Raw genomic sequence first — 21,087 nt, forward strand, 5'->3', positions numbered from 1 at the left:
CTTTGGCGTTCCGATGACCTCAGAAACTAGAAATGCTTATTTCGGGCTCTGTCCTACTGGCCACTGTGGTCAGGAGTGGAAAGCACCTGCCAGGTGCTGCCGTGGGATTGGGCCGACGAGAAACTTCTGCAAGCTTTGCGGCTTAGCCAGGCCCTTTCCACCCTGCCTTTCCTGGGCGCTCAAACCACGGCAGGTGTCGCGCGCCCCCTGTGGGCGGAGCGGGGTTACGGCGCTGACGCTTTCAATGGAGTTTTCCCAACCACCCTGCCACAAATACCAATTGTTCTTGTTTGACAAACGATGAAACCAACTGGCGGAAGAGCACTACCCCGCGGGACCGGGACACGTCCAGCCCAGCACGGGACTTTGTCCTCGAAGCTTCTTCCCGTTCGCTCTGGGCCTAGCGCAAGGGCACGAGTGCTCAGCTGCGGCTGGAAGCGCTCTGAACTGCAGCCTTCGCGCGGAGGGGCCGGAGGTGGGGGGTCCGCAGGGTCGGGTTCCGATAACCGGCCCCGCGTGGGGACGAGCTACGGCGGCCGGCTGGGGCCGCGGCGCGCCTCGCCACGGTTCCCGTCTCAGCCAATCGCGCTCGAGGCCCCGCCCTCTGCGCCCGTCGCCGGAAGGAGCCGTCGCCCGGAGCAACTGCGACGTCCGGCTTTCGAGTGTGGCGGCGGGAAACCATGAGTAAAGGCCGGGCAGAAGCGGCGGCGGGAGGTAACGGTGCGCGGGCCCGGCGGAGACCGGGGCGGGCGGGCGGGGGGCCAGCGGGGCTCGGCGGACGCCTTCCTCTGCCTCGTCTCTGCCCTCAGCCCCCGCGATCCTCCTGAGGTACCTGCAGGAGCAGAACCGGCCCTACAGCGCCCAGGACGTGTTCGGGAACCTGCAGCGGGAGCACGGGCTGGGCAAGGCGGTGAGCCCCTCCCTCGGGACCCCCGCCCCCGGGACCCCTCGGGCCTGGCTGAAGTCCGCCACCGGCTCCCCGCCCCTGTGCCCGCCAGGCGGTGGTGAAGGCGCTGGAGCAGCTGGCGCAGCAGGGCAAGATCCGAGAGAAGGCGTACGGCAAGCAGAAGATCTACTTCGCGGACCAGGTGAGGGCGCGGCGGGCACCGTCACGGGCCGCCGCTCCAGCGGGAGCGCGGCTGGCCCCCACCTCCTGTCACGGGCCCCGTGCCCTTGCCGGAGCCACACGTCGTGGGGTTGCCAGACGTTTAACGCGCTGGGTGACGAGGGGAGCCCCACCCGGAGGCCCCAGCACCGCCGGGACGGGTGCCCTCCCCCCGCGTCGCACTCGCCTCGCCCCCGGGGGAGCTCGCTCTGCACCCGGGCAGACTCGGGCCTGAGTCCCCACTCCGCCCCCAGGCCCCTCGGGCCGGCGCTGCGCCCGCTGTCGCCCCGCGGTGCCCTCCCGAACCTCTCCGCACAGACTTCACAGCCAGGGGGCTCTGTCCACTGCCGACCCCGGGTCACGGTCGGTGACAACCAGACGGCCCCGAGGCGCCCAGCCCCTCAGCCCCCATGGGGTTTCCAGCTGCCTCTTCCGGCCCTGCCTCTGCGGGGGCTGCGCTACCGTGGGCGTCCTCCAGGGCAGACCCCAGCGCTCACTGTGGTCTCCAGCATCGCCTGTGGAACTGGACCAGACTCCTCCGAGGCTCCTTCCCCATGACCTCCCGGGAATCTAGAGGGGGTGGGCAGACTGTGGGGTGCAGCACTGCATCTTTCCGCCTTCGGGGCCGCGTGGTCTGTCACTTCTGTCCCCATACTCAGCCCTGCTCTTGCAGGACAGAAGCAGGAGTGGGTGTGGCTGATCCCAGGCAGTTCTGTCGGAAATGAGATCTGGCCAGAGCGAGCTGGTGGTTCGATGGCCCCTGCACTAAAGGTTCACCTTAGGCAAGGCCCGAGTGCCCAGGCTGGCGCTCCAGTCTGTCTGTCTCCCCCCACACACACTCCCCCACCCCTGCCAGCTGACAGGACCCTCGCTGATCCCACCACGGTCCCCTGAGCGGAGTGCCTCACTCTTCTGGAGCCCTTACGCCAGCAGCTCCCCAAGGCCTCCTGCTGCGAGACTGTGGCCTGGGTCCTCCGAGTTCCTTTACTCCCTCAGCCCACTGAGTGGCTTTATCCCCACCTGGAAAGATCTTTCTGTCCTGTTCAGCGCCCTGCCAGCTTGGAAGCGCCCCAAGGACAGGCGTTAAGGTTCATCTGTCCTTTGTCACTTTTCTCTGGGCCCAAGACTCAGTGGTGTCTCAGAGGTACCCGTCCACTGTCCTCCCAGTGTCTGCAGGGGGCGCTCGCAGCTGCGTGTTCCCATCTCCCTTCCTCACATCAGCTCACTCGACGCTTCCCTCCTCTGGCAGGCCCAGTTTGACACGGTGAGTGATGCTGACCTCCAAGGCCTGGACGCCAAAATCGTGGCCCTGACGGCGAAGGTGCAGAGCTTGCAACAGAGCTGCCGCCACATGGAGGCTGGTAGGACTGGGCCGCCCTGGAGCCCGCGCGGTCAGGGGCAGTGTAGGGGTGAGGAGTGAAGGGGCCCTTGCTGCAGACAGAACCCTCTGCCGGGAACCTTGGGCACACCTGACGTCACCTACAGACAGGCAACAGACGAGCCCCTGACACCTGCGTCTCTAACCGGCTCCACCTGAGCCCACCGCTGCCTGAGGCTGGAGGAGGAAGGCAAAGTAGAAAAAGCGGCCCGCCCTGTGCGCCTTATTTCCAGAGCGCGGCTCTGTTCTGGGTGGAGCCCAGAGCGGGGAGCAGGATGGGAGCCTGTTCTCCAGCTCTGGGAGCAGCCCCCTCCGGGTCGTGACCCCAGGGCGGTGTGGTTTCAGAGCTGAAGGACTTAACGAGTGCCCTGACCACGCCGGAGATGCAGAAGGAGATCCGGGAGTTGCAGGAGGAGTGTGCGGGCTACAGAGAGAGGCTGCAGAACATCAAAGCAGCCGCCAACCACGTGACTCCGGAGGAGAAAGAGGAGGTGCTGGGAGGGCCAGGGAGGAGGGAGGACGGCCCAGCGGGCTGCTGTGGGCCCGGGGCTCAGGGGACCCTGTTCCTGCAGGTCTACAAGGAGAGACAGAAGTACTGCAAGGAGTGGAGGAGGCGGAAGCGGATGGTGAGTGTGCGGGAGCTCCTTGGAAACGTGGCCACTACCGTGGGCCCGGCCACAGGCTCTGAAAGGAGGTGGTTCTGTTTCTCAGGCGACAGAGCTGTCCGATGCCATCCTGGAAGGATACCCCAAGAGCAAGAAGCAGTTCTTTGTAAGTGACGCTTCCTGCTTCCCTCGCTCCACTGGGTTCTCCCCAGGGACACCACAGTCACTTGTCTCCCCACCCCACAGGAGGAAGTTGGGATAGAGACAGACGAAGACCATGACGTCAAGCTCCCAGACCCCTGAGGGCCTCTCCCAGGCCTGAGGACCGGGAGTGAAAGCTGGGCTGGACTGGCTGCCTTCTTCAGCTTGGCCTTTGTTGTTCCCCACCCGTGAGCAAAGCAGTCCGGAGGAAGGCACCAGTGTACTGGGTGGAGGGCGTGGACGGCCACGCCCATTTCATTGTCCACACAGCAGTGACTTGAGCTTGACATTTAAGACCCAACAGTGCTCAAGGAAAGCATTTGGCAATATTTATTGTAATATAATTTGATATAAAAATATTCCATTTCCTCTGGATAGTCAAACCTCCCAGATATCAAACCTGAGGAAGGCTTGGAGGGGAACTTGGAGGACAGGGGCGGAGAGAGGCTGTTACCCACCAGCGTCTGGGGCGCCTGGGAGACACAGACCCGGACAAGTGTGACAGAAAGGCTGCGGGGATGGGGTGGCAGGGTGGCACCGCGGGGTCAAGTCCCAGCCACTGCACGTCCATCGCTTCCTGTTAATGCCCCTGGGAGGCAGCAGAGGCTGGCTCCAGCACCCACATGGGACACCTGGATGGAGACCTGGGCCCCTGGCTTCCGCCAAGCCCAGTCCTAGCAACTGTGGGCATCTGGCGAGTGAGCCCGCAGACAAAACGGCTGTCTCTGTTGCTGTGCTTAACATAAGTAGGTGAAAACAGACCTTTAAAAAAGAAATCTCTCAGCAAAAGCCTCCCTCCGCCTTAAGAAAAGGGGTTGGGGCTAGTTTTGAGGCCCAGTTAACTTTCCAGAATTGTAGCTTTAACAAAATTGTGGTTTTGGTGTTTAGAAAAATAAAAAGTTTCAAGTATGTAGTGCTGTGTCACACCTGCGGTCTCATGAGGTGCTGCTGCCCGTGGGAACAGAGCAGGCAGAAGCAGATGGAGGGAGCTGCCCCTCTCTCCCGGAGCGGGGTGCGGGGAAACCCTCGGACGGACGAGGCGGCCCTGGCCCAGGCGCTACGCGGCTAGGGGAGTATTTCCTCTGTCTCCCGCCCGGCTGTCCGATGGTCACACTTGGGCCGCCGTTACCCAGGAGACAAAGCAGTTTCCAAACAGAGGGGATCGTGAGCAGCAGTCTGAGGCCGGGGGTTCTCGGATCTCAGAGCAGACCCCCGCCCCCAGGGACTTCTGTGGGGCTGGGGAAGACTGGGCAAGTTTGAGCTTTATGGTCAATATAATAAATTAATCAGAAGCTTTCACAAAAAAGAAAACACACAGCCCAGCTCCACCGCAGACGGAACGGGACTAGGAACACCAAACACCCAGTAGGAGCCAGCTGACCAGTGCGAGGCATCAGTCCAGTCCCGGGCCTGCCGGCTCCGCAGCCGGGCGGCGGGGGCGCGAGGGCTGTCCGCCGGCAGCTCCGCGGGTTCCTGGGGCGGTCAGTAGAGCTGGTTCTTCAGTTGGTGCAGGACGCCGACCACGATCTCCCGCAGGGTCTGGCAAGGCAGAGGGCGGGACGGTGCCCGGGTGAGGACGCGGCTGCCCCACGCCTGCGGGCGCAGATGTGCTCTCTGGGAGAGTGCGCGCAGACAAAGAGCAGAATTTTAAGTGTGTGTTCACTGTGAAAATTCTAATGTTGCATTCTGCTCCAAGTGTTTCACAATAAAAATGCTGGGAAACGAGAGAATCTCGAGACACAGCTCCAGCCTCAGATGCAGCAGCTGGGCTTCAAAAGCCGGGCTGCCGTGCCGGTCGCCCTCCATCACGGGTGCGGAGAGGAGCCCTGGCAGCTCCTCTAGTCGGCCTGGGCGTGGGGTCACGGAGCCTTCAGGTTTCCGAAAACCCCAAGTAACTGACAGACGTGGGGCTTCCACGTGGCGGGGCAGCCAAGGACTGGTGATGGCACAGCCGCAGCCTGTGCGGCACAGAGGCCGGGAGCCGGGCCTGGCACCCAGGGAGCCTTCGTGGAAACAAGGGCGCCGGGGGCGAGCGCTGCAAGAACGCCCTCAAGAAGCCTAGAAACGCAGCGAGCATCGTGGCCCAGCGGGTGAGCCACCAGCTGCCATCCCCCGTCCCACACTGGAGGGGGTTCAAGTCGCAGCTATTCCACTTCTGGTGCACCCTTCTGCTAAGTACTTGGGCCCTGCCACTCCTGTGGGAGACCAAGCTGGAGTTTTGGCTCCTGGCTTTAGCGTGGCCAGGCCTAGCTGTTGTGGCCATTTGAGGAGTGAACCAGTGGAAAGCTCTCTGACACCCTTTCAAATAAATCATTAAAAAAAGAAGTCTAAAAGCAGTTACCTTGCTTTCCTGAGCAAACGTCTTAGGCCGCTTTGCCTGAGGCGAGGGAGAAGAGCCGGCCCCTGACCGGAGGCGCCCGTACCTGAGGCTTGCAGTGCTCCTCGATCCAGTTGAAGACGCAGGCTGACAGCTCCTGGAAGCTGGCCACAGAGATGGAGGCATTGAAGGACTGGAACAGGGAGTCCATGATGCCTTGAAACACGTTGAACTTGACCTGGTCCGAGACCTGGTCCTTCCCCTCGCTGGGGTTGTCCTGGTGTGCCTTCACAATCTGCTCGTAGTTCCTGAAAGCAGGCAGGCAGGGCTGAGAGGCCGCAGCGGCTCTGCCGGCCCCGGTAGCGAGCGCGATGGGCTCACCTGCTGGGCCCCCGGGACCAGCTAGGCACTGCTTCTAGGTCAGAGATGGTGACTTCCAGCCTCCCTGGGTTACTCCAACAGGCATCGCTCAGTGCTGTGACGGGCGGTTAGCGCCCTGCCTGAGCGCCCACCTCTGGGAGTGAGCATTCTCCACACTGCATTATCTGATGTGGCCTTTGAACACCAGGACACAGACGCTGGCCTCCAGGTCCCCTCGGGAGCTCTGGCTGCCCCAGTTCGGCACCCCTCTTACACTTTCATGATCTTCAGGGCTGTGACATCCTTGCGGAGTGTGGACACCTCCTCCTCCTGCTTTTTCTTCTCTTTGTGCAAAAACTGGATGTAGTCGATGGCTAGGGCAGGGTGAGAAGGGGCGGGCGCAGGGAGCGCGTCAGCCAGGATAGAGCGGGTGTCCCTTCCCCTGCACCGCCACCGCGGCCCCCTCCCCAGGGTGCTCCCGGGCCATACTCTTCTGCAGAACGATGGCTTTGCTGAGCTTCTGGGAGCCGATGGAGAAGTCCTGCTGCTGGCAGGTGGGGACAATGGTCTGAAGGTCGTCATAGCCTCTCTGCAGAGAGACAGCAGGGGACATGGATTCCTCAACCCCAAGGGACTCGGAGAGATGCACCAGACTTCTTCCAGGCACCCTAGTTCCAGGCTCAGAGCAGTGGGGAGCAGGGAGGAGGGAGGTGCTCATGCCCGGGCCGGCCTGGCTGCCTGCAAGGCCCGAGGGCCAGAGCCCGCCCTCACTGGCCGAGGCATGGGCCTGCCCAGTCACCTTGATGGCGTCCCTCCTCTTCTGTTCAGCCTGCGTGTGTGCTCGCCGCCGCCGGTCTTTGTAGGACTCCTTGTACGACTCCTGGTGATAGTCACTGTCCTCGTCATCTGTGCACAGAGGTGGGGATAGTGACAGGTCGTCCTGGGGCCCTGCCATCGCTGCTTTGCCCGGCTGGGAAGATGGAGCGAAGGGCGGTGCAACCCTGGGTCTGGCACTTGGGCCCGGGCATCCCTGTCCACTAGGACGGACACCAAGATGGTAGCATTCCTGTGTCCCCCCAGGCCGGGGAGGGGGTGCTGCTGCCTACCTGTGTTGGGGACGGAGGAGGCACTGGTGGACCCGATGCTGTTAGCTCTGGACACCACGCTCCCCTTGCTGGAGCTGTCCACGAACAGCCCTGGAAGAGAGGCCCCAGTCACTGAGCGGTGGGGTGGGGAACACAGCCGGCCCTCAGACCCCGGTGGGCTCTCCCCTTTCACCCAAACTCCAGCCACACTGGGCTCCGACTCCCTGCCACGCCACGCCGCAGAGTCTACACGGCTCCACAGGTCTGCAGTCGCAGCGTGCGGCCCAGAGAGAGGCAGCTGACCGCGGGGAGAGCGACCAGCTGCCACTGTTTCCATCGTCTCCTGCTCCTGGGAATTAGCAACCCGTGGTTGCTTCCTGCCCATCCCGCGGCTCCTCCCTTGCTTCCCAACCCGGAGCTCGGCCCAGGGACAGTGGACTGTGCTCAGGTGTGGCTGTCAAGGCTGAGGAGGCTGGGGCGGCACTCACCGGGATCCAGGCTGTTGTCGCTGTAGGCGTACTCCACCTGCGGCACGGGGCGAGCGAGAGCCGTCAGACCCCCGCCACGGGGGAGGCGCCTCTCACTCCGCGACCCCGACCCCCACACGCCGGGGCCGCGGGCAGCCGCAGGATTCGCCCGAACGCCACCCCCACTCCTCCTCCTCCCGGAACCCAGCACCCCCGTCCGCTCGCGCGCGAGCACACACGCCTCGTTTGTCTCCCCACCTTGGCACACTCGGGGTGAGAGCTGTCTTCTCTGCAGCCCCGGGGCCCGGAGAGCGGGGGGAACTTTGGGGACAGGAGGGAAGCCCCTCGTCTTCCGGGCCCCCTACGTGCGCGAGCCCGACCCGCCCTCCCCTCGCCGGCGTGCGCGCCCACGGGGCTTGCCTTGACCCAGGGGTCCTCGGGAGAGGCGCCCGGCTCTGTCATCGTGGACCCACCGAACCGGAAACAAGCCAGCGGGCGAGCCCCCTGCTGCGAGGAAGAGGGCGGTGTGCCCACGTGGCGCGACCCCACCAATCCGCACTCGGCTGCAGAGGGCGGGGCCAGAGCACTGCGCGTGCGCGGCACCAAGGCTGTAACCCTAGGTGCAGCTGGCGGAGCCGGGCGGTCAGGTGGGCGCTGGCGGGGCCCGGGACGTGCTGTCCGCTGGTCCTGCGCTCCCCGCGTTAAGCCGCGGGGTGAGGGCGCCGTGAAGCGCATTCTCTACAAAGGGCCCGTCCCGCAGGCTCGTGGGAATGCTGTGGCGACGACGTGCGCGCGCGCTGACCGCACCCCCCCCCCCAACCCCGCGGAGCTCCCTCCCGGCCCATCTGACGCGGGCACCGGGCTGCAGAGCTGTGAGAGTGCAGAGCCCCCCCCCCCCCCGCCCCGCGGTGCCTGGAGGGCATCTGCGGAGTTGGCCCGGCCTGTTGGTTCCTCTGCGGTGCCGAGAATCCCTGTAACTCACGCAAAGGCACACAGCTGGCTAGTCAGTGGTACGGCCAAGGTTGACTTGAGAATGGGGGTCAGGCTCCTGCCCACCGCACTGCCCAGCTTCCGGCTCGGGACTGGGCGCCGCACTTGGTGAGCCCCCGGTGAGCCTACAGGCATTGGAGCAGGAAGCAGACACCACGCAGGCAGCGCCTGGCAATATTAACCTTTAATGCCGCTACAAGTTCTAGTGTTCTCGACCCATTCGCCTGGTATCAGACACCTGCGGGCAACGCTGAGGGGTGGAGCCGCAGCCTCACTGCTGGCCAAACAGCAGCCTGAGTAGGCTTCCCTGGACCGTCAGGCCGGCTGCGTCCCGCGCAGCTCAGCACGAAGCCCGGGGCGCATCCCCCTCCCCGCCGGATCACGTGCAGTGTGTGGTCTGGCCTGCCGACTCAGGCCTGATGGGCCTGGGGCATGCGCTTCTGCAGGAGCTCCCAGGCCTTCTCCACCTTCGCACACGGAGAGGAAGAGAGCACAGGGTCAGACGGGCACCCGCAGGCCCCCCTCCCGGCCCCCGCCTTCCCTGGGCACCAACCTGGCGCTGCGTGACATGGGGCTCCCACAGCGTGCTCAGCACCACGTGGCTCTGGGCCACGAGCTGCTGCCCGCTCATCTGGCTCTGCAGCCGGCTCTGCGCCGCGGCTTCACTCAGCCCATCCCTCTCCACGATGCGCCGCACGGCCTGTGCCAAAGGCATCGTGGCTCAGCCCGGCGGCCCAGCAGGGTCCCGCCCATGCTGCATGAGGGGGGGAGGGCGAGATACCTCCGTCTCGGGGATGATCACAGTCCACACCTCGTGCACCATGTCCTGCCAGCCGGCCTCAAGCAGCACGGCGGCATCGATCACGCACACACGCTTTCCTGCGGGGACACCCGGCGCTGCCAGTAGCCCTCGCCACCTGACCACCCCCACACAGTCCCAGGGAAAGGAGACGGCTTGGCTGCGGCTGGGACATCCCGGGGTGGGGGGACGGCGGCATCTGTCTAGCCACCCCCCTGGGCTGTCTCCACCACGCTCCACTCACCCTGAGCCACAGCCAGCGCCATCTCCTCCCGGGCCAGCTTGGCGATCAGCGGCCACATGATGTCCGTGAGGGTCTTCAGCTGTTTCTGGAGGTGGACGTGGGAGAGTGGGTGGGCGTGGGGAGAGTGGGCGGGCGTGGGAGTGCCCGTGTGGAGGCGGGCATGGGGAGAGTGGGCGGGCGTGGGAGCGCCCGTGTGGAGGCAGGCGTGGGGAGATGGGCAGGGGTGGGAGCGCCCAAGTGGAGGTGGGCGTGGGAGAGTGGGTGGGCGCGGGAGAGTGGGCAGGGGTGGGAGCCCCCGTGTGGAGGCGGGCGTGGGGAGATGGGCAGGGGTGGGAGTGCCCGTGTGGAGGTGGGCGTGGGAGAGTGGGCGGGCGTGGGAGCCCCCGTGTGGAGGCGGGCGTGGGGAGATGGGCAGGGGTGGGAGCGCCCGAGTGGAGCGTGGCGTCCTGGCCGGATCACAGTCGGAGCCCATCGCTGGGTCCGGGGGCAGCCGAGGGGCCCTGGCCAGGTGTGCGCTCACCTTGTTCCCAAACACGCGGCTGCCCAGCACCTTCCTGTTGATAGTGCCATCTTTATGGAGGATGTCTGGACAGCGGAGATGGAGCCCTGAGCTGGGGGCCTGGCCGGCCCTCCGGGCCAGCCCCCGCAGCCTCCTGAGCCAGTACCTGTGCCAAAGGCTTCCACCACAGGCTGGTAGGCCGGGCCGCCTGGGGCGTAGGCCCGATGGCCCAGCTGGTCGCTGTCGATGATAAAGGCCCCAAGGCCCTTCAGGCGTTTGGCTACGGAGCTCTTCCCGGAGCCGCTGATGCCGGTCAGCCCGAGCACATAGAGACCTGGGGGGAGCTCTGGCCTCTTCTGGAGTGGAGCAGAGTGGCCCGGCCGTCACTAGGGTCCTCGGTTTGGGAGCTGGACCCCTCGATTTCACCCTCCAGCCTTTCCAGCGAACTCAAGCCGGGGGACGGGACTCTTACATTCGGAGGCCGAAGCAGATTTCCCAGCATGCGCTGGCGCAAGCTGGAGGAGCTGACCTTCTCCTCCTCGTGTTCCGCGTGGCTCAGGTCTTTCAGCAGCTGGATCTGGTACAGCGCGAGTTCCTCCAAGTCCTGAGGCGCAGGGAAGGCGCTGAGAGGAAGGCCGGAGCCCGACACCCGACCCACCCCAGCGTCGCCCCCTACCTACCCCGGGCGCCGCCTCCAGCTCTGTGGGCAACGGACCAGGTCCTCCTCGCTGCTTCCCACCACCCTGAGCCCCCTCTTCCCTCCTCTGGCGCCAGGGCACGGCCGACAGCCCCAGCGGCCTTCCTCCACCCCCTCCACGCCCTCTGCCAGGCTCCCCCAGGGGTTACGTTCTCGAGGCGGAAGCGGTTGACGGCCATCCCCCCGCGATAGGTCTCCTCGCTGACCACCAGGAACTCCAGGGAAGGGTCAGAGCCAGCGGGCCCATAGGGGTCCAGCAGGGGGATGACATCAAAAGTCAAGGAGGGCTTGATGTCCACCAGGAACTCACTCAGGTGTCCCACGCGTTCTGCGTAAGGTTGGAGCAGCTCAGGGAGCAGCTTGCCTGGGGGAGGAACCCAGAACAGATCCTTTAATGGGAGGGGCAGTTTTGGGGGGCTGTCTCGGAGCACTGTTCTCCCCACAGGACGGTGGTGGGAAGAGAGGGCTGAACTGCGAGGGTCTTTGGCGCTGGTGATGGACAAACAGGCAAGCGCAGCGGGGCGAGCCAGGGCTGGCAACTGTGCAGAGCACAGGCTACCGGGAAGCCACTAGGGGGCGCTCGGAGGGCCAGTGGGCATCCACGGGATGGAGACCTCCAAGGGCCAGGCCCTCCTCCAGCCCTTTCTGTCTGGGACAGCGCTGCCTACGGCCCGCTCATCACGGGTCACCTCCTGGAAGCGGGTAAAGGGCAGAGTCCTCCATTCCACACCGGGGCATTCTGAATGGTGACGGAGGCAGGCCCGCTGGGAAGGCATGGACGGCCCGGCCCTGCCCTGACGCTGGTGTGAGAAGGGACGGGCGGGGGGGAGAGGGTGTGCTCCACCGCCTTAAGCCGGGTCCCTCTCACTCACTTTTCAGCAGATCTTTGTCTGCTACTCCCACCACAAGCTGCTCCTGGGCCAGGACGCACGCGACACTGAGCAGCACCTTGTGGGCATTGTGCAGGCGGTCAAACGTGCCGCCCACGGCCCCTCGGTGGTAGCCGCGCACCGGCTGCTTTGGAGACCGAGCCACGGGGGAAGCTGGTCTGATGGTGGAGGGGAGGGGCACATCCAGGGGCTCCACGGGCAGCTCTCCAGTCCCGTAGTCGGGGCTCAGCAGCACGGAGGCGAGCTGCGGACAACAGCTGTAACAGCTGGTGGCGTAACGCTCCAGCTGCTGCTTAACCGGGTTGTACTGGCTTCCGTCCAGGGTCTGGAAATCAGTCAGCACCACTTCCGGGGGGTGGGCCAGATTCTGGACCGAGCTGGGCTGGGGCGGGAGGAGGGTGCTCTTGGTTTGGATGTTGGTCAGCAGGATTCTCACGTCCAGGTGCCTGTGGACGTCGGCGCCACAGTAGAAGTGCGTGATGAAATCGAGAACCTCGAACGTGGCCTGCACGGGGGTGGACTGGGGCTGGGCCGGGCCCTCCAGGCTCATGCCGGGCTGCAGGTGCACATAGAGTGTGTGATTCACCAGGCGGGAGGCCGAGGTCAGGATGGGAGCCAGGCGAGGGGCCAGCGAGGCCAGCGGCGTCGTCAGTACCAGGAGGCCCGACCGGAATACGGCCATGCTGCCCAGGCCTGCGGACAGGCAGGGAGGCAGGGGAGAGTGACTCAGGGGCCCGGGGCAGGGCCGGGTCCTGGCAGACGGCGCGGTGGCTTCGCTTAAGTGAATCGAAATCCTGGGACGGGGAACCGACCAGGAGCCCCCTGAGTCACAGGGCTGGGGACCCCGAATTCCTGGGCCCTCTTGCTAAGCTGCACCAGGGTCTTCAAGGACTAGAACGAGGGGGCCCAGGCAGGGACGCTCGGGCTCAGGTCGGTCCCCTACTCACTGAACCCTCCGGGGTCCGGTTCTGTTTGCACCGCCACAGAGGCTTCCCCGACTGCGGCCCGGAAGCACTAGCTCAGGAACAGCGGCTCCGCACTACGGAGGAGGAAAAAGGCCAAACAACTCAGCGTCGGGGGCGGAGCGCGGATCTCGCGAGATTGCTCGTGCGCGGAGGCTGCGCTCTGCTGATGGGGCGGGGCTGGACGTGGAGGCTCGTGGGATGGGCGAACCCGGGGTTGGGGGCGCGACTCCCGCGGGGCGAGGCGGCCTGGGACGTTCAATTCGCTGTTTACCGAAGCGGAGCACCCAGATGCATTCAGGTCACAGGGAGGCGCAGGCGAGGCAGAGCCCACACGCGGCTCCTCCGAATTCCGGGGCCCGCTCAGGCCGAGGAACCTCACGTGGGGGCTCCCCATTTCACGGAGGGGAACCTGAAGCCCCCTATGCTGCGGGGGCGTATAGAGGCCAGGTCCCGCGGCCCCTGTCGGATGCTCCGCACCACCCAGCTCCCGCGAGGCGCTGGATGGCGGGGGACGGAGGGAGGCAGGTGCCACGGTCTCATAGGGGATGATTGGCGAGGGTTTCCCGCTAAGTACTGCGTGCTTAAAAGGCTGGTGGTCTGGGGCCAGAGCGGGGAGCCAGGTTGCCGTCAGAAGCCTTTCAGGTGGACGAAACTGATCGCCCAGGTTTCATTAGCCTTCCGTGGCTTATTTTCTTGAACTACATAAATGCCCATTTTTAGATTTAATTTTGTGTTTGTTTATTTTTAAGGTTTATTTGTTTGGAAGGCAGAGAGATACGGATTTTCCACCCACTGGTTCATTCCCCAAATGGCCACAACGGCCATGGCTGGCCCAGGCTGAAAGCAGGAGGCCGGACCACAGTGGAGGCGGCCCTGGGGGGCTTTGCAATCTGGTGCTCCTTGGCTGGTTTGAGCTGACCGGAACTAGGAGGAGTCCAGCTCCGGTCCTTTTGTGTCTGGAGCACACACACAGCGTGTGTGTGATTGTAGTTGTAACACAGCGTGCTCGTGGAGCGAGACGATGACTCTCTGGGTGACAGAGAGGGGTGCCTGTGACCGTTAGGTCTGCCACACCAAGCAGATTGTGCCTGGGGATACAGAACAGCCGTGACTGCCTGGCTGGGGCTGTGTGTCCCACGGTGGGTGTGGACCGTGTGGCTCTGTGTGCAGCACTGTGTGTGCAGGAGTTGGAGATCTGTGACTCTTCTATGGGGCGCCAAGATCTTAGCCATTTCTTCTCTTACAGCAACAAAGAAGAGGAAAGAATGATTCGTAAGCATCTCATGTCCGGGGTGGAGGGTGGGAGATGAGGTCAGGAAGGAGACCTTGGGGAGAAATGGGAAGCTGAGATGGGAAGCTGCAGAAAGTGTCTTGAGCAGAGTCATGATCAGACTTTGATTTTTAACCAAGATTGTTGTTTATTTGTTTTTGTTTTGTTTTGTTTTTGACAGGCAGAGTGGACAGTGAGAGAGAGACAGAGAAAAAGGTCTTCCTTTGCCGTTGGTTCACCCTCCAATGGCCGCCGTGGCCAGCGCGCTGCGGCCAGCGCACCACGCTGATCCGATGGCAGGAGCCAGGTACTTATCCTGGTCTCCCATGGGGTGCAGGGCCCAAGCACCTGGGCCATTCTCCACTGCCTTCCCGGGCCACAGCAGAGAGCTGGCCTGGGAGAGGGGCAACCAGGACAGAATCCAGCGCCCTGACCGGGACTAGAACCCAGTGTGCCAGCGCTGCAAGGCGGAGGATTAGCCTAGTGAGCTGCGGCGCCGGCTCTGTTGTTTATTTGAAAGGCAGAGTTTTAGAGAGGGGGAGAGAGAGAGAATCTTCCATCTGCTGGTTCACTCCCCAAATGGCCCCAACAGCCAGAGCTGGACTGATCCGAAGCCAGGTGCAGGAGCCTCATCCAGGTCTCACATGTGGGTGTGGGGGCCCAAGGACTTGGGCCATCTTCCACTGCTTTCCCAGGCCACAGCAGAGAGCTGGTTCAGAAGTGGAGCTGCTGGGACACGAACTGGTGCCCACATTGGGTGCCAGCATCGCAGATGGCAGCTTTACCCACCAGGCCACAAGCCAGCCCCCAGACTTTGATTTAAAATATGTATATATACATATATATATATATGTATGTATGTATTATTTGAAAGGCAAGAGAGACCTCCCATATGCTGGTTTACTCCCAATATGCTTCCAACAGCGAAAGCCAGGAGCCAGGAGCTCCATCTGTGTCTCCCAGGTCAGTGACAGGGGCCCAAGCACTTGGACCATCTTTCACTGTTTTTGGAAGCTGAGCAGCCAGAACTTGGACTGGCATCCAGCATGGGCTAGAGGCCTCACTCTGGCCTCCAGACTTGGATCTTTAAAAGGTCATTCTGACTGCACTGCGATCAGGATGGACCCAGACAAACAAGAGGCGATGGCAAAATCCAAGAGCGAGCGAGCGAGTGAGCTGACAGTGCTGGAAATTGGTGACTTCGTAGTCGGCACTGAAGAGCTGTCAGTGCGCGCCGAGACGCAAAGCGTCACCCCAGGGTTTGCTGCAGGAGAGGGGTTCTCAGAGGTGGGAAGACTGGCAGGGGTGCAGATAGGGTTGGAGGTCAGGGACTGGGTTTTTTGGTTTTGTTTTGTTTTGAATCTGAGAGAGCTCCCATCCTCTCACTCACTTCCTGGATACTGGCAACAGCCAGGACTGGGCCACGCCAAAGCTGGGAGCCCGGAGCCAGGAAATCAATCCAGGTCTCCTCTCTGGGCGGCAGGGACCCAACTACTTAAGCCATCACCTGCTGCCTCCTCGGGTGACCATCAGCGGGAAGCTCAAATGGGGCACACAGCTGGGACCTGCGTCCAGGAACTGCCATACGGAATGCAGGGCTCACAATTGGCATCCAATGGCCAGGCCAAACTCCCGGGCCAGGAAGTGGGATCTGGACGCGTGGAGTTGATTAAGCATCAAGTGGAGCAGGCAGCTGGTGTGGAAACAATGGCTTGGAACTATGAAGGTACCGCAGAAGCTTATGGGAAAAACAAAATTAAAAGGTAAGTTTATTTGGTGCAAAAAAAAAAAAAAGAAATCCATGTATTTTTTTTTCATAGTATGCATTTTCTTAAAGACCTTTTTAAAAATTTGAGAGGCAAAAAAAAAAAAAAGGCCGGCGCCGCGGCTCACTAGGCTAATCCTCCGCCTTGCGGCGCCGGCACACCGGGTTCTAGTCCCGGTCAGGGCGCCGGATTCTGTCCCGGTTGCCCCTCTTCCAGGCCAGCTCTCTGCTGTGGCCAGGGAGTGCAGTGGAGGATGGCCCAAGTGCTTGGGCCCTGCACCCCATGGGAGACCAGGAAAAGCACCTGGCTCCTGGCTCCTGCCATCGGATCAGCGCTGTGCGCCAGCCGCAGCGCGCCAGCCGCGGCGGCCATTGAAGGGTGAACCAACGGCAAAGGAAGACCTTTCTCTCTGTCTCTCTCTCTCTCACTGTCCACTCTGCCTGTCAAAAAAAAAAAAAAAAAAAAAATTGAGAGGCAGAGTTACAAAGAGAAAGAGACAGAGACAGAGAGAGAGGTCTTCCATCTGCTGTTACATTCCCAAAAGGCTGCAATGGCCGAAACTTGGTCTATCTGAAGCCAGGAGCCAGGAGCTTCCTCCAGGTCTCCCATGTGGGTGCAGGGGGCCAAGGACTTGGGCCATCTTCTACTGCTTTCCCAGGCCATAAGCAGAGAGCTGGACCAGAAAAGGAGCAGCCAGGACACAAACTGGCACCCATATATGATGCTGGTGCCGCACGTGGAGGCTTAGCTCACTTTACCAGTGTCAGCCCCATAGTATGCATTTTCCGTGAACTTTTTGATGACCTCTCACATGTGGAGGGTTTTTTGGTAATGTTGAAGTCGTCAGCAGCTAAGTGGTCCTCAGTCATGTGGGCTGCCATTGTGGCCCAGTGGGTGAAGCCACCATCTGCAATGCCAGCATTCAAATCAGAGTGCCTGGATTGAGTCCCAGCTACTCGGCTTCTGATACAGTTCCTTGCTAATGTGCCTGCCAAGGCAGTGGAAGATGGTCCAAGTGCTTGGGCCTCTGCACCCACGTGGAAGACCTGGTTGGAGTTCCTGGCTCCTGGCTTCAGCCTGGCTCAGATCTGGCTATTGTGGCTGTCTGGGGAGTGAACCAGCAGGTGAAAGACCTCTGTGTGTCTCTCCCTCTTTCTGTATTGCTCTAGCCTTCAAATAAAATAAAGTATGACTGTATCAAGAGTGGGGTCACTCGGGGCTGTGGTGCAGCGGGTTAATGCCCTGGCCTGAAGTGCCGGCATCCCATATGGGTGCCGGTTCTAGACCCGGCTGCTCCACTTCCGATCCAACTCTCTGCTGTGGCCTGGGAAAGCAGTAGAAGATGGCCCAAGTCCTTGGGCCTCTGCACCCACGTGGGAGACCCAGAAGAAGCTCCTGGCTCCTGGCTGCAGATCAGCGCAGCTCTGGCCATTGTGGCCAATTGGGGAGTGAGCCATCGGATGGAAGACCTCTCTCCCTCTCTCTCTCTCTCTCCCTCTCTGCCTCTCCTCTCTCTGTGTAACTCTGACTTTCAAATAAATAAATCTTAAAAAAAAAAAAAATGGGATCACACTTTGCCTTGCTACTCTGGCCCCCAGGGGTCACACACACAGCACAGGGAGCCAAGGGGGGTAGGGTAGGCTCTGAGAGCAGACCTCATGGCTCAGAAATTCACACCACCTTGGTCCTCTCTCTGGCCCCTGGCCTTCCGGGTGGACCGCGGGTACATCCGAGCCAGTAGGACAGGGATGCTAACGGGGTAGGGTGGCTGGGAGGCCGCGTTCTCCAAAGCAGAGGTCCAGAAGGGACCCTCCTCTGCACTGCAGGCCTGAGGGCCGTGCCTGCCTCCCGGAACCCCATTAGGTTCCTCTGCATTCCCCATCCCGAGCTCTGTGGCCAAGCCTTTGCAGGGCAGAAGGCCGTCCCCACTCATCCTGTTAGATAGACTCCCCACCCCCAACCTGGGGCACTCCTGCCGCTTCCGTGGCCCCGCAACCTCCTCCTCCCCTCTGACCTCGGGCGGGCGGCCAGGGTGGGCACAGCCTGTACCAATGACTCCTCCCCCCCACAGGCTCAGGGAGGAAGATAAACGGATGGGGCAGGCCAGCCAGGCCTGGGCCCCAGCTGCACCTCCCAGGAGAGACTGGTCGCGGTGGGAACACAGCAGGAACACTATACCGGGAGTAGTAACCACCGAGTCCACGCCGTCCTCTATTCTGGGGGCAGGGTGCCCGTTAGCACTCCGGGGTCCACACATCATGGAATACCTGGATCTGATTTTCGCTCTCACCCCAGGTTCCTCTTAATGCAGGCCCTGGGGGCGGTGGTGATGACTCCAGCGATTGGGGAGACTTGGAATGCGCTTGCAGCTCCCAGCTCCTGCCAGTTCAGTCCTGGCTGCTGCCGGCATTTCGGGAGTGAACCAGCCGGAGGGCGGCTCTCTGTGCCTCTCGATGACCAGGTCAGGCCTGTCTACCGAGCTCTTTCAGGCTGTATCTCGCTACAGCTTCCGAGAGGTATTAAACGCATTGTGCAGATAAGAAAGTGGATTCAGAGAGTCCAGACGGCCTAGGATCCCAGGGTTCCTGAGGGCCAGGTCACGGCGCGATTCCTGCCCACCCCCACTCGCCACTCAAGTCCTCCGAACTCCTTCCTGCGCTGTGGGCTGCCTGGGGTCTCCCGGGTCTGCCGTGGACTCGAGGCGGGACCCCGGGCGGGCTCCTTCCCCTTCCCAGGCCTCGGTTTCCGCGCAGGTGTAGCTGGGGCTAACGTGATCCAGGCAGCCGCCACCTCGCCCCGCCCACGGGACCGCACGATTGGGAGCCAAGCAGGGCGCGGGAGCGCACCGCAGACCAAGCCTTTATTACGGGGCGGCGGGAGGCGCGCCGGGCTCGGGGTCCCCAGGGCCTTCGGGGCCGGCCTCGGCGCTCTCGGCGGCGAACACCGCTTGGTGCATGGCGGCGACGTAGTTGCAGCCGCTGGGGTCGTCCAGGCGCAGCCGCGTCAGGGGCAGGAAGCGCTCGGTGCTGAAGTAGCGCAGGGAGGGCTCCGGGGCGCGCAGCGCGGTGAGGAAGACCTGCGGCGGCGGTAGGAGCAGCGCTGGCCCGGGCGGCGCGCAGGGCCCCGCGGGCCGCCCGCGCCCCGGCACGCCGGTACCCACCTCCGTCACCTCCTCGGGGTCCTGCCCCGTCTCGCGGAAGACCTGCTCGTAGTGGCGCTCGTAGCGGGAGTAGAGCTGACGCGTCTGGGCGTCCGCGCGGTCCAGGGCCCCTCCGGGGCCGCCCTCCAGCTTCTCCAGGAAGGCCGTGTGCACCGGACCACACTCGATGATGCTTAAGCTGTGGGTCAGGAGGCGAGGGGGGCGAGTGCACGCGGGCTGCGCACGCGAGCCCGCGCCCGGCTCCGAGCGCGCCTCCGGGATGCGTGCGCGCAGGCGGCGGGCGCTCGAAACCGCTGGGTCGGCGCTCCCACGGCCGTTCGAACCTGGCCGGGCACTGACAGCCGCGTGACCCAGCCGCTCTGGACCCGCGCTTCCCCGCAGCACGACTGACAGACGTGCTAGCTTGCTAGACCCGCACGTGGGCGCAAGACGAAGCGCGCTCAGTGCCCAGCACGGCGCCTGGCACCAAGTGAGAGCCGGGGCAGGGATTCCCCCCTCCCAGCCCGGTCCCCGTAGGACTGGTGCTCCGGGGGCTCCGGGGGCTCAGGGGGCGCGGGGCGCGGGGGGCGGGTGGTAGCGACTCACTGGACCCCGAAGGGCGGCAGCAGAATGGCCAGGCTCTCGCATAAACCTTCGATCGCGAACTTGCTGGCGCAGTAGACGTCGTTGAAGGGCAGCCCTTGGAGGGGAGAGGGCGATTGCGAGAGGGGACCGCTCGCTAGCTGGAGGCGCCCGCGGCAGCCCCGCCCCAGCGAACCCCAGCTCCAGGTCCCGCCCGCCATCCCAGGGCCCCGGCCACCCGCTCACCCATCAAGCCGCCCACGCTGCCGGTCACCAGCACGCGACCAGAGCCGCGCCGCTTCATGTCCGGCAGGAAGGCTTGCAGCGTCCGCACCAAGCCGACCACGTTCACATCCAGCACGGAGGCGACGGTGTCCGCCGAGTGCGCCTCCAGCGGCCCGAGCAATCCCCGACCCGCGTTGCACACTGCAGGGAGAGGGGTCCAAGTCTGTCCCCTAGTGCTCCGTGGGCTCACTCGGGACATCCTGGCTGGGACACAGGCTAGGGGAGGCTCACCCAGCACATCCACGCGGCCCTCAGTCACACGTGTCCGGGCGGCGGCCACAGAATCCGAGTCCCTTACGTCCAGCTGCAAGGTCTCCAGGGAGCCGGGCTGGCACCCCCGGGCTCGGGCTGCCTCCAGCAGTGGGCCCTGCGCCCCCAGGTCCCGCAGGGTGGCGTACACTGCAGGTTCAGGGAGAAGCTGCAGACCCGAACACCCTGCCTCCCTCCGGACTCTCCCCCTCTCAGCCCTGCTCCTCATATACCTTTGAAGCTCTGGGATGGGTCCGAGGCCAGGCGGACGGCCAGGTGCAGGCCGATGCCTGAGGAGCAGCCCGTGATGAGCACCACAGTGCGGTCCATGGGCGGCCGGTGGACAGAGTCCCCGAGGGCCAGGAGCACTCCCAGGATATCTAGGGCTTTGCCCCGCCCTCTGCGGGTGGGGACCCCACCCCTTGTTGTGTCTGCAGGGCGGTCTCAAGGCTGAGCAGAGGCCCCCTCCCTGCCTTGGTCTGCTCTGGGTCAGAGATGAGGCCGCTGTTGGGGGCACCACTGTCCCAGCTGTGGGCGGAGGGGAGGGGGGCTTTGCAAATGGGTGTGGGTCCCCCTGTGAGCACCCTCCCCGCCAGGCAGATCTCCTGGGCATGCCGCTGTCCCACAGGGACAATGACAGCTATAGTAGTCACCGCGCTGTCCCACAGGGACAATGACAGCTATAGTAGTCACCGCCAAGCCTGTATATGTAAATGCTTTGGAAAGGCATTCTTCAGGGTCAGGAGATCAAAGGTCAGAGGTTAGTATTGAAAATGGTGAAGGGTCCAAGACTGTGGCTTTAATAGGCTAAGCTTCTGCCTGCAGCCCCGACATCCCATATGGGTGCCAGTTTGTGTCCCGACTGCTCTACTTCCTATCCAGCTCTCTGCTATGGCCTGGGAAAGCTACAGAAGATGGCCCAGGTCCTTGGGCCCCTGCACCCACGTGGGAGACCTGGAAGAAGATTCTGGCCCCTGGCTTTGGATGGGCTCAGCTCTGGCCACGGTGGCCATTTGGGGAGTGACCCAGCGGATGGAAGACTTTTCTCTCTGTTTCTCCCTCTCTTTATCTGTAACTCTGCCTCTCAAAGAAATAAATAAAATCTTTAAAAAAAAAAAATGGTGAAGCGGAGGCAAGGGCTGGGAGGACTGGCCCCCAAGGCAGGGCCCCTCTATAGCCCCGAGTCCTCCACGT

At 63.2% G+C, this 21,087-nt stretch overlaps 4 protein-coding genes across 10 annotated transcripts; 1 reads left to right on the forward strand and 3 right to left on the reverse strand.

The window, feature by feature from the left end:
- The first annotated feature begins 528 nt into the window (after positions 1 to 528).
- On the forward strand, positions 529 to 4,285 carry PSMC3IP (PSMC3 interacting protein). Its single transcript, XM_070060674.2, has 8 exons — positions 529 to 714; positions 810 to 910; positions 999 to 1,088; positions 2,355 to 2,466; positions 2,829 to 2,974; positions 3,056 to 3,109; positions 3,195 to 3,254; positions 3,335 to 4,285. The coding sequence occupies exons 1-8, from the start codon at positions 681 to 683 to the stop codon at positions 3,389 to 3,391; spliced, it is 654 nt and encodes a 217-aa protein (XP_069916775.1). The 5' UTR covers positions 529 to 680; the 3' UTR covers positions 3,392 to 4,285.
- On the reverse strand, positions 3,597 to 8,228 carry MLX (MAX dimerization protein MLX). Of its 2 annotated transcripts, none has more exons than XM_017349206.4 (8): positions 7,939 to 8,228; positions 7,540 to 7,576; positions 7,073 to 7,162; positions 6,766 to 6,872; positions 6,456 to 6,555; positions 6,241 to 6,340; positions 5,713 to 5,914; positions 3,597 to 4,828 (listed from the first exon to the last, which is right to left on the reverse strand). In XM_017349206.4, exons 1-8 carry the CDS (start codon positions 7,978 to 7,980, stop codon positions 4,772 to 4,774), a joined length of 735 nt encoding a protein of 244 aa, XP_017204695.4. In that variant the 5' UTR covers positions 7,981 to 8,228; the 3' UTR covers positions 3,597 to 4,771. The 2 variants fall into 2 exon arrangements, with proteins under 2 accessions (XP_017204695.4, XP_017204694.3); XM_017349205.4 differs by having other exon boundaries at positions 7,777 to 8,018.
- A 446-nt stretch (positions 8,229 to 8,674) lies between these two features.
- COASY (Coenzyme A synthase) lies at positions 8,675 to 12,714 on the reverse strand. 6 transcript variants are annotated; one of them, XR_016224007.1, is made up of 10 exons: positions 12,585 to 12,714; positions 11,620 to 12,330; positions 10,731 to 11,111; positions 10,523 to 10,654; positions 10,217 to 10,406; positions 10,072 to 10,136; positions 9,552 to 9,636; positions 9,290 to 9,387; positions 9,062 to 9,208; positions 8,675 to 8,975 (listed from the first exon to the last, which is right to left on the reverse strand). XR_016224007.1 is itself a non-coding variant. In XM_008271510.5 (10 exons), exons 2-10 carry the CDS (start codon positions 12,317 to 12,319, stop codon positions 8,919 to 8,921), a joined length of 1,689 nt encoding a protein of 562 aa, XP_008269732.1. In that variant the 5' UTR covers positions 12,320 to 12,330; positions 12,585 to 12,705; the 3' UTR covers positions 8,675 to 8,918. The 6 variants fall into 6 exon arrangements, 4 of the variants coding, with proteins under 4 accessions (XP_008269732.1, XP_089173897.1, XP_089173896.1 ...); XM_008271510.5 differs by having other exon boundaries at positions 10,897 to 11,111; positions 12,585 to 12,705; XR_007911338.3 differs by lacking the exon at positions 9,290 to 9,387 and having other exon boundaries at positions 10,897 to 11,111.
- A 5,767-nt stretch (positions 12,715 to 18,481) lies between these two features.
- HSD17B1 (hydroxysteroid 17-beta dehydrogenase 1) lies at positions 18,482 to 20,819 on the reverse strand. The gene is made up of 6 exons (XM_002719167.6): positions 20,127 to 20,819; positions 19,876 to 20,043; positions 19,606 to 19,785; positions 19,384 to 19,477; positions 18,799 to 18,976; positions 18,482 to 18,714 (listed from the first exon to the last, which is right to left on the reverse strand). The coding sequence occupies exons 1-6, from the start codon at positions 20,221 to 20,223 to the stop codon at positions 18,502 to 18,504; spliced, it is 930 nt and encodes a 309-aa protein (XP_002719213.2). The 5' UTR covers positions 20,224 to 20,819; the 3' UTR covers positions 18,482 to 18,501.
- Positions 20,820 to 21,087: the final 268 nt, after the last annotated feature.

Source organism: Oryctolagus cuniculus, chromosome 17 (assembly GCF_051225735.1).
Source record: "Oryctolagus cuniculus isolate XC-2025 breed Fujian yellow rabbit chromosome 17, ASM5122573v1, whole genome shotgun sequence".
Lineage (NCBI taxonomy): Eukaryota > Metazoa > Chordata > Mammalia > Lagomorpha > Leporidae > Oryctolagus > Oryctolagus cuniculus.

Coding starts and splice junctions, on each gene's coding strand:
- HSD17B1 (XM_002719167.6), bottom strand. CDS start 20,223: ATGGACCGCACTGTGGTGCTCATCACGGGCTGCTCCTCAGGCATCGGC. Junction 19,786..19,875: donor GGGCCGCGTGGATGTGCTGG/GTGAGCCTCCCC, acceptor CTCTCCCTGCAG/TGTGCAACGCGGGTCGGGGA. Junction 19,478..19,605: donor CAGCGTGGGCGGCTTGATGG/GTGAGCGGGTGG, acceptor CTCCCCTCCAAG/GGCTGCCCTTCAACGACGTC.
- COASY (XM_008271510.5), bottom strand. CDS start 12,319: ATGGCCGTATTCCGGTCGGGCCTCCTGGTACTGACGACGCCGCTGGCC. Junction 10,655..10,896: donor ACCGCTTCCGCCTCGAGAAC/GTAACCCCTGGG, acceptor CCTGCGCCTCAG/GACTTGGAGGAACTCGCGCT. Junction 10,137..10,216: donor GGTGGAAGCCTTTGGCACAG/GTACTGGCTCAG, acceptor TCCGCTGTCCAG/ACATCCTCCATAAAGATGGC.
- MLX (XM_017349205.4), bottom strand. CDS start 7,980: ATGACAGAGCCGGGCGCCTCTCCCGAGGACCCCTGGGTCAAGGCAAGC. Junction 7,163..7,539: donor CGACAACAGCCTGGATCCCG/GTGAGTGCCGCC, acceptor CCTCTCTTCCAG/GGCTGTTCGTGGACAGCTCC. Junction 6,873..7,072: donor CTCCTCCGTCCCCAACACAG/GTAGGCAGCAGC, acceptor CTCTGTGCACAG/ATGACGAGGACAGTGACTAT.
- PSMC3IP (XM_070060674.2), top strand. CDS start 681: ATGAGTAAAGGCCGGGCAGAAGCGGCGGCGGGAG. Junction 715..809: donor GGCAGAAGCGGCGGCGGGAG/GTAACGGTGCGC, acceptor CTCTGCCCTCAG/CCCCCGCGATCCTCCTGAGG. Junction 1,089..2,354: donor AGATCTACTTCGCGGACCAG/GTGAGGGCGCGG, acceptor CTCCTCTGGCAG/GCCCAGTTTGACACGGTGAG.